The sequence below is a fragment of the Oryctolagus cuniculus genome, chromosome 1 (genome assembly GCF_051225735.1).
Source record: "Oryctolagus cuniculus isolate XC-2025 breed Fujian yellow rabbit chromosome 1, ASM5122573v1, whole genome shotgun sequence".
NCBI lineage: Eukaryota > Metazoa > Chordata > Mammalia > Lagomorpha > Leporidae > Oryctolagus > Oryctolagus cuniculus.
This window is the reverse complement of record NC_142867.1, coordinates 198,247,259-198,261,228: the sequence shown is the minus strand read 5'-3', so window position 1 is coordinate 198,261,228 and position 13,970 is coordinate 198,247,259. Positions and strand designations below refer to the sequence as shown.

The window sequence follows — 13,970 nt, the reverse complement described above, 5'->3', positions numbered from 1 at the left end:
TATTTATTTGTCTTTAATGACAGCCGTCCCGGTGGACTTAAGTGGTATTTTCAGCGCTTTCCTGATGGCTAGTGCTATTGAGCATCGCTCTGTGGGTCCCCTGGCCATTTGGATATCTTCAAGGAAATGTTTAGTCACATCCTTTGCCTATTTTAAAACTGGGTTATTTGGAGTTATTATTATTATTATTATTATTGAGTTATAAAATTCCTTTAGTTGATTTGAGAGGAGTGATGAAACCTTATCAATAGGAGTTAGCTAAGCAAAGAGAGAAAAGTCTTATTTTCATTTTACTAAGCAATGCCAAATAATGATAGAGAGCCGAGTTTGACTCCAGACTCTGTGCTTTTGGATTTAACCACGAAAGGACGGTAGCTCCCCGAACTCTTTCCTGAACTTAGTGCCTTGCCCGCTAATTCTCCTAAATTATGAAATCTCCCAACAAACTTGCCAAGCCCTATGAGCCTCGCCGAATTTCCACCGAGGTGCCGGCAGATGGCGCTGGGGCTCCCGGTGGGCCGCTCTGTCTGCCGCGCTCAGCTCGGTGGTGCCAGGCCCCGGGCGCCGCTGTCGCACTTCCGGGCGTCGGTGCAGGTGAGCCGGGGGCTGCTCAGAACCCCTAACGCTCCCCTGTCCCGTAGTAGGGGTGCAACGCCCCTGGGCCCTGCTCGCAGCCACAGGTACCTAGCACCGGGGCCAGAGCGTCCAGGCGGAGGCCAGGAATCCCTCGGAAGAGGCAGAGCCGCCTGCCACCCAGCTCCCAGTGATGCCTGACCGGCTCTCCACCTGCGCCCCTGCCCCGTGGCGCAAGGGAGGTCTTGCCTCTGGTCTCCTGGCCGCTGGGAAGCGGAGCATGACTCCGCCCCTTCGTCCCTTTGGTCCCCGCCAGGCGGCGCGGTCGGCCGGACCTGGATTCTTGGCGACTGCGAGTCCTGGCCGCCGCAGGGGTGTTGAGAGTAGCGAGGAGAGAGACGCTGGGAAAGCCTGCGGAGAGCGGTCTATCGCTTGGAGTAAGTTCTCCTCGCGACCGTGTGCTTTCGGCAGTAGGCTCTCCTGATGCATATGTGCACATTCCTGTGTCCCTGACGGAGTCGATCTGGGCTGGTCTTTAACAGCGGCTCCAGATTGAGGCCCATGCTCCGGGGACCTCATGGAACTGATGGAGAGGAACGATGCGATGGCTTGGCAGTGGGACTGTTTATCTCCAGTAAGGCTTTCGAACAGAAATGGTTTTAGCTGGGCGTTATGTTGGCGACCAGAGTAGCTACTGAGTGTTTGCCCTGCCGTGATGAATTCCCTCTTCTTCCCCTACCAGGATGCAGAAGGTCTCAGTGCTGCTCTTCCTGGCCTGGGTCTGCCTCCTCTTCTACGCTGGCATTGCCCTCTTCACCAGTGGCTTCCTGCTCACCCGTTTGGAGCTCACTAACCATAGCAGCTGCCAGGAGCCCCCAGGCCCTGGGTCCCTGCCATGGGGGCATCGAGGACAGCCCGGGGCCTGCTGGATGGCGGCCCAGTTCTCCCGGGTCGTGTTGGTGCTGATAGACGCTCTGCGATTTGACTTTGCCCAGCCTCAGCGCTCCCATGGGTCTGGGGAGCCTCCTGCCTCCCTGCCCTTTCTGGGCAAACTAGGTTCTTTGCAGAGGATCCTGGAGACTCAGCCTCACCATGCTCGGCTCTACCGAGCGCAGGTGGATCCACCCACCACCACCATGCAGCGCCTCAAGGCCCTCACCACAGGCTCACTGCCCACTTTTGTCGATGCCGGCAGCAACTTTGCTAGTCACGCCATAGTAGAAGACAATCTCATTAAGCAACTCAACAGTGCAGGTCAGTCTGGGCCCCTTTGGAAATCTTGGCAAATTGCTTCAGAAGTCAGGGAGCCAGAACTTTGGGTGCAGGGCCTTGTGTATAGGGAGCTCAACTTGGGAGACAAAGGAGAGGGGCCCTGATCTGCCCTTTCTCCTTGTGAAGCTTTTAATCTGCATGCGATGTGGATTTTACTCTTGAGAACTCAGTAGAGGGGCAAGAAAGAGGGAAGTGAGGATGGGGCCTCAGCTGACAGTGTGGGGAAGAGAAGCAGAGCTCACTGACCTTGAAAAAGGGGCACACTCAGAAAAAACATCCACCGAGATACTCGGGCATGGAGGACCGACAGGGTGATTGGTAGGAACGGGCAGTGAGAGGCCTGGATGGAGTAGGGTTACATGGAGAACTTCTTGAAAATGTTGGGCTCTGAAGGAGAAGGAGTTACAGGATGGAATGGCAGGGCCTTGGGGTGCATGGCAGAGATTTCTGATGGGTCGTTAAAGGTGCTCCTCTCCTCTGTTGCCTTGCTCTGCCCCTGCAGGAAGGCGTATCGTCTTCATGGGAGATGACACCTGGAAAGCCCTTTTCCCTGGAGCCTTCTCCCAAGCTTTCTTCTTCCCGTCCTTCAACACCAGAGACCTCCACACAGTGGACAATGGCATCTTGGAACACCTGTATCCAACCAGTGAGCACAGGGCCCGAGCCCTCAGTCCCTGCCTAACAGAAACGCCAGGGAGGGCTGCTTCAGTGCACACACTCTGAGCCTCCCATGCGTGCAGCAGCCTGGGGAGTGTCAGGACGTGGCTGGGGCTGAGGAGTGGGCCTTAGTCCCCGTGCTCAGTGTTTTCCCTTCGCAGTGGACAGTGGTGAATGGGATGTGCTGATTGCTCACTTCCTGGGTGTGGATCACTGTGGCCACAGGCATGGCCCGCACCACCCTGAAATGGCAAAGAAACTTAGCCAGATGGACCAGGTGATCCAGTGAGTGTGGGCTGTTGGCTGGGGGAGTGGGTGTGTCTGACAATCTCAGGGTGGAAGAAGAAAAAGTCCCTATCTTGCCGTCTCCTTGCTGAATTCCGCCTTCTCCCGCCTTTTTGTGAATCTAGAGGACTCGTCCATCTGAGTATCTCAGTTTATAGATTTGGGCATCAGAGTTATGGCCACTCATAGCTGGGGGTAGAGGGGCCCCTGGGAAAAGTCTATCCGTCTGCTACCTGTGACACATTTCTTGGCCCCAAGGGGACTTGTGGAACGTCTGGAAAATGACACACTGCTGGTGGTGGCTGGGGACCATGGGATGACCGTGAGTGGCGACCATGGAGGAGACAGTGAGCTGGAGGTCTCGGCTGCACTCTTTCTGTACAGCCCCACAGCCCTCTTCCCGAGCACTCCGCCAGAGGTGAGGCCTGGGGTGCTCTTCATCTGGTCTCCTGGGGGGTCAGCCCATGTCATGGTTGCAGCGTCCTAATGCATGCCTTTATTTTAAGCCCCCAGATCCATGAGCCTGGATATATCCCATTCTCATTTCCTACCTCGACCTCTGTCTCTTCCATCCCAAATACTGACTGCAGTGTTGTGATGAACCCATTGACCCCTGTACTTTCCCTCTAGGAACCAGAGGTGATTCCTCAAATCAGCCTTGTGCCCACACTGGCCCTGCTGCTGGGCCTGCCCATCCCGTTTGGGAACATTGGAGAAGTGATTGCTGAGCTGTTCTCAGGGGGCAAGGACTCCCAGCCCCTCTCCTCTGCTCTGGCCCAAGCCTCGGCTCTCCATATCAATGCCCAGCAGGTAAGTGAGGAGTTGGGCAAGCTAGGGTGGACGTGAGAGAAGCACAGTGACCCACTCCCTGTCCTTTGTCCGGTCTCAATTCCACCTTCCATAACCATTGTCCTACCCTTCCTCCATCCTGGACAGAGTTTGTCACAGATTTCCAGATACCGCTTTTAAATACCTCTCCTTGCCTCTGTTGCCCTTGGCCTCTGACCTTCCACCAGGTGTCCCGATTTCTTCACACCTATTCAGCTGCTACTCAGGACTTCCACGTTGAGGAGCTCCGTCGGTTGCAGAACCTGTTCTGCAAGGCCTCTGCTGACTACCAGTGGCTTCTGAAGAATCCCCAGGGGGCTGAGGAGACGCTGAAGGCTGTGACTGCTGAGCTGCAGCAGTTCCTGCGGGGAGCTCGGGCCGTGTGCATCGAATTTTGGGCTCGTTTCTCTCTGGTCCGCATGGCGGGGGGTGCTGCTCTCTTGGCTGCTGCCTGCTTTCTCTGCATGTTGGCATCCCAGTGGGCAACATCCCCGGCCTTCCCCTTCTACTCCCTACTCCTGATGCCTGTGGCCTGGGGTGTGACTGGGGCCGTCGTGTGTGCTGGACTGCTGGCGACCACTGGGCTGAAGCTGGATGCGGTGGTTCTGGCAGCAGTGGCTGCAGTGGGCTCCCTGCTGCCGTTTCTGTGGAAAGCCTGGGCTGGCTGGGGGCCCAGGAGGCCACTCACAAGCCTGCTTCCCATCCCTAGGCCCATCCTGTTACTTCTGCTCATTCGCCTGGCTGCCTTCTTCTCTGATAGTTTTGTTGTAGCTGAGGCCAAGGCCACCCCCTTCCTTCTGGGCTCGCTCATCTTGCTCCTCGTTGTGCAGCTTCATTGGGAGGGCCAGATGCTGCCACCTAAACTGCTCACGATACCCCGTCTTGGCTCTTCTGCCCCAACAGGCCTCCCACGGCACAGTGGCACATATGCCCTGAGGCTTGGCGTTGGCTTGCTTTTATGTACAAGGCTAGCTGGGCTGTTTCATCGCTGCCCTGAAGAGACACCCGCTTGCCACTCCTCTCCATGGCTGAATCCTCTGGCATCCATGGTGGGCGGTCGAGCCAAGAATTTGTGGTATGGAGCTTGTGTGGGGGCGCTGGTGGCCCTGTTAGCTGCTGTGCGCCTATGGCTTCGCCACTATGGTAATCTCAAGAGCCCTGAGCCCCCTGTGCTTTTTGTGCGTTGGGGGCTGCCCCTAATGGCACTGGGCACTGCTGCCTACTGGGCGCTGGCTTCGGGAGCAGAGGAGGCACCCCCGCGTCTCCGAGCTCTGGTTGCTGGGGCGTCGGCTGTACTGCCTCGGGCTGTGGTGGGGCTGGCCGCCGCAGGGCTCGTGCTGCTGCTCTGGAGGCCCGTCACGGTGCTGGTGAAGGCCGGGGCGAGTGCCCCCAGGACCAGGACTGTCCTCACTCCCTTCTCAGGCCCCCCCACTTCTCAGGCCGACCTGGATTACGTGGTTCCTCAGATCTACCGACACATGCAGGAGGAGTTCCGGGGCCGGCTAGAGAGGACCAGATCCGAGGGTCCACTGACGGTGGCTGCCTATCAGTTGGGGAGTGTCTACTCGGCTGCCATGGTCACGGCCCTCACCCTGTTGGCCTTCCCACTTCTGCTGTTGCACACGGAGCGCATCAGTCTCGTGTTCCTGCTTCTGTTTCTGCAGAGCTTCCTTCTCCTGCACCTGCTTGCTGCCGGGATCCCCGTGCCCCGCCCTGGTAAGTACCCATCTCAGCTCTGATTCAGCTGAGCACAGGAGTGATGGGAGTTGTCGCTGTTACAGTTCCTCAGCTCACATAAGATCCTGTGCCCCTTAGAGCCGGGAAGGCCTTCCTAATGTCTTCTCTCTTACCTGCAGTAACCAAACTAATTGATCCCTCCCATTGGCTCTCAGAGTTCGTGGAGGCAGGAGGCAAGGAGTCCTCCAAAATTGATTTCTCGTTGAAAGGCCGTATCCTCATGAGCACATTCCCTGCCTTTTCCAGGGATAGAGGTGGTTGTTGATGACTACCTAATGGCATAATGAGGTGTGCATGGATGAGAGATTGACCATAGCAGGGTTCGCATTAGGGTGACGGGGCTTTGCGTCACAGAGGGCATTAGAACAGCAAAGCGTTGCCTCTCGGGAGGTCGGGGTGGTAGGCATGTGTGTGTGAGAGGATTAGCACTGACGCAGTAGGAGTGTGCATTGTGGAGCAGCAGGCTATAGAGAGGTGTATCTGTTCTTCCAGGTCCTTTTACTGTGCCTTGGCAGGCAGTCTCAGCTTGGGCCCTCATGGCCACACAGACCTTTTACTCCACTGGCCACCAGCCTGTCTTTCCCGCCATCCATTGGCACGCAGCCTTCGTGGGATTCCCAGAAGGTCACGGATCCTCTACTTGGCTGCCTGCTTTGCTAGTGGGAGCCAATACCTTTGCCTCCCACCTTCTCTTTGCAGGTAACTCCTCATCCCTCCCTGGCTTCCATGGTTTACTCTGTAGAAAGAAAAGGAGCTCCTGGATCTGAGTGGGGAGATGTGATTTTGTTGGATCATTGAAACCCCTTGGCCTAGGCTCTTTGGAGATGGAATTGCTGTGGGTGGTTGGGGACCAGAGTGGACTGGCCCACCGGGGTCCTCCATTGATAACATCTCTCCCTCTCCCCCACCCCCCGAGGCAGTAGGTTGTCCACTGCTCCTGCTCTGGCCCTTTCTGTGTGAGAGTCAAGGGCCAAAAAGGAGACAGCACCCCCCAGGGCATGAAGCTGAGGCCAAAGTCAGGCCTGAGGAAGAGGAGGAGGAGGAGCCACTGATGGAGATGCGGCTCCGGGAGGCCCCTCACCATTTCAATGCAGCGCTGCTGCAGCTGGGCCTCAAGTACCTCTTTGTCCTTGGCGTTCAGGTGAGTACAGCGGCAGATCAGGAGTTGGTGACCTTTCCCCATGCGTGTGCTTCACATCCTTTCATACTTTCAAACCCTTGGGATCCTTCACTGGGGTACAGATAAGCTCAGTAACCTTAAATCTGCATCTCTTTAATCCTAGTCCTGGACCATGTCCTCTCTACGACCTAAATCCAGACCCTGTTTGTGGCATTTGGGGACTGCTCCATTAATGGGCAGACTAGAAAATCTGAGGCAGTGGCCTGGATTCTTTGATTCTTTCCCTCGCTGCAGTCAGGAATCCTTTCCTCCAGCGGCAGAAGATGTGGCCCCGACATCTTCCGCCTTGGGAGGCAGAGAGGCAGCCCGAGTGTTAGCATCACAGATGGGCAGTGACTTGCCCCAGGTCACCTGGTGAGTCAGTGTTGAGCCAGGACAAGAATCGAGTCTCCCAACTCATAGCCCGGGGTTTTTTTCCACTGACACACAGTGCTTTCCTCCTCGCATTTACAGGGGAATATAGCAACTCTCCCTGCTTCCTCTTTCCCTTCCTGAGTCACCTGGCCCTTCCTTTCCTCCCGTAGATTCTGGCCTGTGTCCTGGCAGCCTCCATCCTCCGCAGGCATCTCATGGTCTGGAAGGTGTTTGCCCCCAAGTGAGTGGATTTGCTTGAGAAGGAGCAGTAGTGGGGAGAGAGAAGCTTGGAGCAACGTGTGAACATTCATAATGAACAGGTTTTGCCTCCGTAGGGAAGAGGCACCAGGCCTCCTCTCTGTCCTCTGAGACGCCACCTTTCTTTGCAGGTTCATTTTTGAGGCCCTGGGCTTCATTGTGAGCAGCGTGGGACTTCTCCTGGGCATAGCCTTGGTGATGCGAGTGGATGGTGCCGTGAGCTCCTGGTTCAGGCAGCTAGTTCTGTCCCAGCAGAGGTAGCTCAGGCTGTTGTGGATGCTTGCACGTAGAGAGCTGGAGAACAAGTTAGCCTGGACAGGTGCTGGATGACCTGCAGGAGAGGCTCAGCCACACTGCCTCTTACCACTGTGTATCCAGGGGCTGCTGGCTGCTGGGACTTCATTATGTGATCATTCAGAACGACAGTGGCTCGTGATCCCATAACTCCGGATTTGGATGCATCTGAGAGACTAGGAAGGTGATCTCCCAAGAAGAATAAAATCATAATGTAAATAATGTGTGTCTGAGATGTAGAGGAAACCCCCATGTCCTATAAGGGCTAGGGGGAGGGGCAGCCTTCCTTCCCAGCAGGTGTAGATGGCATTAGTCATTTTAGGCAGGCCTGGTTACATCTGAGAACCTTTGGCAAGCTTTTGGAGTTGGCTGAATTCCCTGCCTCCACTTCCTCCCAAATCACACTTATTATCTCACCTGCCATTTTCCTTTGCCATATGACACTTTTTATTAAGTTTTTTTTTTTTTTTTTGATAACAGAAAAAAAAAATGAAAAGAAGCCCAGGACTCATGAAACACAAGCTCTACTGTCTGAAGCCCCAAACAGTGCTGAGTCCCCCGCTCTGTGTGTCCTCTCACAATGGAGCTTCCTTTGCCTTTCACTTGTGTGGGAGCCTCGCTGGTTCCCAACCTGTGCTGCCTTTATCAGACCTACTTGCCCTTCTTATAGAGCATTCTGTATGATGTCCCACTGATTATTCCTGATTGGAACCAAACCGAACGACCCTAATGCTCTTCTGTGTGTCTCCCATGCTGTCCGTCCACCCCACCACTCCCGTGTCATGGTTAAAGTGGTGGCTTGAGTTCCTCTGGAGACATTTATCAGATGAGTTGGGAAGGAGTAGGCATTTGGTGCAGCAGTTAAGTCACTGTTTGGGACTTGGATCCCTTATCAGAGTGCCTGGGTTTGTGTCCCAGCTCCACTTTCGGTTCCTGTTTCCTATCAATGTGCTCCCTAAGAAGACGCAGAAAATGGCTTAAGTACTTGGACCTGCCACCCACATGGAGACCTGGAGGGAGTTCCTGGTTCCTGGCTTCAGTCTTGCCTACCTCTGGCTGTTGTAGGCATTTGAGGAATAAACTAGTGGATGGAAGATTTCTATTTCCCTCTTTATCACTCTTCTCTTTAAATAAATAAATCTTTCAAAAAAAAAAAAAATAGAGAAACTCTAGAGAGGAGGAATAGTACTGGAGTTTGAAGTTTAAGCCTGCCCAGTTCAGGAAGAAATGGGACCACTGAAAGAACATGTTAAAACAGTGGGATAGGGGCCAGCATTGTGGCGTAGCTGGTAAAGCTACCGCATGTGATGCTGGCATCCATGTGGGTGCCAGTTTGTGTTCCAGCTGCTCCACTTCTGATCCAGCTCCCTGCTAATGGCCGGGGAAAGCAGCGGGAGATGGCTCAAGTGTTTGGGCCCCTGTGCCCCATGGGAAACCCAGAATAAGCTTCTGGGTCCTGGCTTCAGATTGGCTCAGCTCTGGCCATTGTAGCCATTTAGGGAGTGAACCAGACGATGGAAGATCGATCTCTCTCTCTCTAACTCTGCCTCTCAAGTAAATAACATCATTTTTAAAAATTATCTATTTGAAACACAGAGAAGGAGAGACAGAGATCTTCCATCCCCTGGTTCACTTCCCAAATGACTACAAAGATGGGGACTAGGTCAGGCCGAAACTAGGAGCTTCCTCTCCCACACAGGTGGCAGGGGCCTAAGAACTCGGGCCATCTTCTGCTGCTTTCTGAAGTGTATCAGCAGGGATGTTGGATCAGAAGTGGAGTAGCCAGGACTCGAACTGGAGCTCCTATGGGATGCTAGTATCACAGGCAGCGACCTAACCTGCTGTGCCACAACACTAGCTAGAATATTTGATCAACCCAAAAAGAAACTATATCTTTCTAGGGCCAGCTCTGTGGTGTACCAGGTAAAGCTACTGTCTGCAATGCCAGTATCCCATTTGGGCACTGGTTTGTGTCCTGTGTGCTTCATTTCCAATCCAGCTCCCTGCTAATGGCCTGGGAAAAGCGTGAAAGATGGCCTTAGTGCCTTGGCCCATGCTGTCCATGTGGGAGGCCTGGAAGAAGTTCCTGGCTCCTGGCTTTGGCCAAGGCTGGTGCAGTCATCTGGGGAATGAACTAGAGGATGGAAGATCTCCCTCTCTCTTTAACTCTGACTTTCAAATAAATAAATACATCTTTGTTTTTTAAAAAACAAAAAGGAGGAAGAAAATGAGCCATCACCAGTATCAATTCTGTAACACTTTAATCACAGTAGAAAGAAACCCTGGGGGTGGACATTTGGCACAGTGATTCAGTCCTCACCTGGGTCACCTGTATCCCATATCAGAGTGCCTGGTTTTAGTTCCAGCTCCTCTGCTTGTGATCAAACTTTCTGCCAATTCACTGAGAGGCAGCAGATGATGGCTCAAGCACTTGGGTCCCTGCTACCCATGTGGGAGACCTGAATTGAGCTCCAGATTCCTGCCTTCATCCTGGCCCAGGCCTGGATGTTGCAGGCATTTGAGGAGAGAACCAGTGGGTAGAAGATCTATTTCTCTATATCCCTGCCCTCCATCTCTCTTCCTTTCATATAAAATGAAAATAATCTTGAAAAAAGAAAGAAACTCTACTCATTAGGCAGTCTTTCCCTTTTCTTCCTTTAACATCTGACATCTTGATTTGCTTTCTATGTATATCTATAGATACTTCATAAAAGGGGCATCATACAATATGTGGCCTCTTATGTATTTATTTGTTTATTTGAAAGGCCGATCAACAGAGAAGGAGCTACAGAGAGAAAAGAGATCTTCCATCCCCTGGTTTACTCCCCAAGTGGCTGCAACAGCCAGATCTGGGCCAGGATGAAGACAGGAACCAGGATCTTCATAACGTCTCCTACATGGGTGACAGGAACCCAAGTGCTTGGGCCATCTTCTGCTGCCTTCCCGGGTACACGGCAGGAGACTGGATCAGAGGAGCAGCTGGGCCTCAGAACCAGGACTCTGATAGGGGATGAAGGCATTGCAAGTTGTGGTCTAATCTACTATGCCACATTAGCCCCAATATATGGCCTTTTCTGTCTGGCTTTTTATTTTTTTAACAGCCTAATGTTTTCAAAGGTCATCCATGTTGCAGCATGTATCATGGGTTTCTCATTCCTTTTTATGGCTTACCTATAATAATAATTCATTGCACAGATACACCACATTTTGCTTATTTAGTCATCCATCTGTGGAATTTGGGTTTCCACCTTTATGTTATGAACAGTGCAGCTATGAACATTTACATATGAGTTTTTGTTTATACCTGTTTTAAATTTTTTTTGTTTATTTATTTGAAAGGTAGAAATACACAGAAACAAAGACAGAGATTTTTCATTTGCTGGCTAACTCCCCAAATGCCTACAACGGCTGGGCCAGGCCAGATTGAAGCCAAGAGCCTGGAACTCAATCTGGGACTCCCATGTGGGTGGCAGGAACCCAACCACTTGAGCCGTCATCTGCAGCCTCCCACAGTGCACATCAGCAGTCAGTTGGGATTAAAAGTGGAGTTGGGACTTGAACTCATGCACTGTGGTATGAGAGGCAGCTGTCCCAAGCACCTTTAAACCACCGTGCCAAATGTCCCCCTCTGTTTTGAAATATTTTACTTTCTCTTGGGTATATACCTAGTAGTAAATTATGGAATTGCTGGGTCATATAATAACTGTTTAATCTTTTAAAGAACTGCCATTCTGCTTTCTTTCAAGATTTACTTATATATTTGAAAGGCAGAGTTACAGAGAGGGAGAGACAGATCTTCTATCCACTGGAAGGAGATAGAGATTTCTCTCTCTCAAATGGCCGCAATAGCCCGGGTTGGGCCAGGCTGAAGCCAGGAGCCTGGAACTCCATTCTGGTATCCAACATAGGTGTCGGGGCCCAAGGTTGGGCCATCTTCCACTGCTTTCCCAGGCACAGAAAGCTGGATTTGGTACAGGTGACACAAGTCCCAATTTAACCCACTGTGGCACGATGCCAGCCCCTGCCAATGTGTTTTCTAAAGTTCCTGAACTATGTTAGATTCCCATCAGCGGCGTATGTTGATTCAGATTTATCTATATTCATGTTAATACTTATGTATTTAAAAAACATTTATTTATTTAAGTATGTATGTATTTATTTGAGAGGCACAGAAGCATTCAATGACTAATCTTCAAACACCTGCAGTAGCCAGAGCTGGGCCAGGCCAAAATCAGGAGTCAGGAACTCGAATCCAGATCTCTCAATTAAGTGGCAGAAACCCAAGTACTTGAGCCATCAGCTGCTGCCTTCCCAGGAAGCTGGAATTGGGATTGGAGCCTGAATTTGAAACCAGATACCCAGATGTGGGATATATGCATCCCAAGCAGCATCTTAACTGCTAGGCCAAATGTTCACCCCTGTTCTCTACCTTTTTTTTTAAAATTTTTTTATTAGACAATTATAGACAGTGAGAGACAGAGAGAAAGGTCTTCCTTTCGTTGGTTCACTCCTCTAATGGCTGCTATGGCCAACACTGCACCAATCCGAAACCAGGAGCAGGGTGCTTCTCTCCCGGTATCCCATGCGGGTGCAGGGACCCAAGCATCTGGGCCGTCCTCCACTGCCTTCCTGGGCCACAGCAGAGAGCTGGACTGGAAGAGGAGCAACCGGGACAGAATCTGGCGCCCCGACCGGGACTAGAACTCAGGGTGCTGGCGCCACAGGCGGAGAATTAGCCAAGTAAGCCACGGCGGTGGCTGTTATCTAGCTTTGATTCCAATCATCCTAGCAGGTGTGAAGTAATATACCCACTGTGTATTTGGCTTGTGGTTTTGGTTTGTTGATTGTGTATCTTTTCCTGTGCTTTTGAAGAAATGTCCAGATTATTTTCCTAATTTTTTTATTGGGTTACTTGTCTTTTTACTGTTTTTAAAGTTATCTTTTGTCTACTTGAGAGGCAGAGAGAGCTCCTTTCTGCTGGTTTACTCCTCAAAATGCCCATGACAAGCAGGACTGGGACAGGTGAAAGCCAGGAGCCAGGAACTCAATCCAGATCTCCCACGTGGATGGCAGGGACCCAAGTACTTGAACCATAATTTGCCACCTCCCAGAAGCATCATCAGGAACCTGAGTAGCTGGGACTTGAACCGGGTGCTCTGCTATGAGACGTGGGCATTCCAAGTGTAAGCGTACCTGGCTGTGTCACAATTGCTGCCCCTATTCTATGTGTGTACATGTGTACAATGGTATCTCGGAGTTTAAATTTGCATTTCTCTTAATAGTGAATGATGTTGAAATCCATGTTTTTATGTGCTTCATTTTCCTTTTAAATACTGATTTATTTGAAGGCAGGTTCACAAAGAGAGAGCACTAGCTCTCTCATCTGCTAGTTTGCTCCCCAGATGTCTGCAATGGCCAGGCAGGAGCCAGGAGCCAGGAGCCAGAAACTCCATCCTGTTATCCTGCTTGGGTGGCAAGGCCCCAAGTACTTTCGTCTGCTACTTTCTCAGGCATATTAGTAGGGGGCTGGATGGGAAATGGTACAGCTGAGACTTGAACTGGCACTCATATGGGATGTGGGCATTGCAAGCATTGGCTTTACCCACTGGGCCCCAACGCTGGCCCCTGTGTGCTTCTCCTGGTATCTTTTGTGTGTGTGTGAAATTACTGTCCATCTGTTTATTTTATTTTATTTTATTAAATATTCATTTATTGCCAAATTCTGGCATCACAGGCAGCAGCTTAACCTGCTGTGCCACAATGTTAGCCTATTCAGCTTTTTTTACATCTTTTTAAAAATATATCTATTTATATACTTATTTGAAAGAGCATGTGAGAGAGAGAGAGGGGGATCTTCCATCTGCTGGTTCACTCCCCAAAATGCTCACAACAGCCAGGGCTGGGCCAGGCTAAATCTAGGAACCCCCTAGGAGTTCCATCCTGTTCTCCCACATGGGTGGCAGGTTTTTGTATGTATGAAAATTGTTGGGAAGGCCGGCGCCGCGGCTCACTAGGCTAATCCTCCGCCTTGCGGCGCCGGCACACCGGGTTCTAGTCCCGGTCAGGACGCCGGATTCTGTCCCAGTTGCCCCTCTTCCAGGCCAGCTCTCTGCTGTGGCCAGGGAGTGCAGTGGAGGATGGCCCAAGTACTTGGGCCCTGCACCCCATGGGAGACCAGGATAAGTACCTGGCTCCTGCCTTCGGATAGGCACAGCGCACCAGCTGTGGCGGCCACTGGAGGGTGAACCAGCGGCAAAGGAAGACCTTTCTCTCGTCTCTCTCTCTCTCACTGTCCACTCTGCCTGTCAAAAAAAAAAAAAAAATTGTTGGGGGCCGGTGCTGTGCCTCACTTGGTTAATCCTCTGCCTATGGTGCTGGCATCCCATATGGGCACCGGGTTCTAGTCCTGGCTGCTCCTCTTCCAGTCCAGCTCTCTGCTGTGGCCCGAGAGGGCAGTGGAGGATGGCCCAAGTGGTTGGGCCCCTGCACCTGCATGGGAGACTAGGAAGAAGCACCTGGCTCCTGGCTTCGG

General features: G+C 52.0%; 1 protein-coding gene across 8 annotated transcripts; it reads left to right on the top strand.

The window, feature by feature from the left end:
* The first annotated feature begins 496 nt into the window (after nt 1–496).
* Nucleotides 497–7,660, top strand: PIGO (phosphatidylinositol glycan anchor biosynthesis class O). Of its 8 annotated transcripts, XM_070053779.2 has the most exons (13): nt 569–594; nt 890–1,010; nt 1,116–1,207; nt 1,316–1,827; nt 2,348–2,491; nt 2,664–2,787; nt 3,046–3,205; nt 3,418–3,597; nt 3,804–5,331; nt 5,845–6,051; nt 6,273–6,493; nt 7,057–7,127; nt 7,276–7,660. In XM_070053779.2, exons 3-13 carry the CDS (start codon nt 1,173–1,175, stop codon nt 7,403–7,405), a joined length of 3,312 nt encoding a protein of 1,103 aa, XP_069909880.2. In that variant the 5' UTR covers nt 569–594; nt 890–1,010; nt 1,116–1,172; the 3' UTR covers nt 7,406–7,660. The 8 variants fall into 8 exon arrangements, 6 of the variants coding, with proteins under 6 accessions (XP_051700282.2, XP_069909880.2, XP_051700264.2 ...); XR_011380776.2 differs by lacking the exon at nt 569–594 and having other exon boundaries at nt 6,269–6,493; XM_051844322.3 differs by lacking the exons at nt 890–1,010; nt 1,116–1,207 and having other exon boundaries at nt 497–594.
* The last annotated feature ends 6,310 nt before the right edge of the window (nt 7,661–13,970 follow it).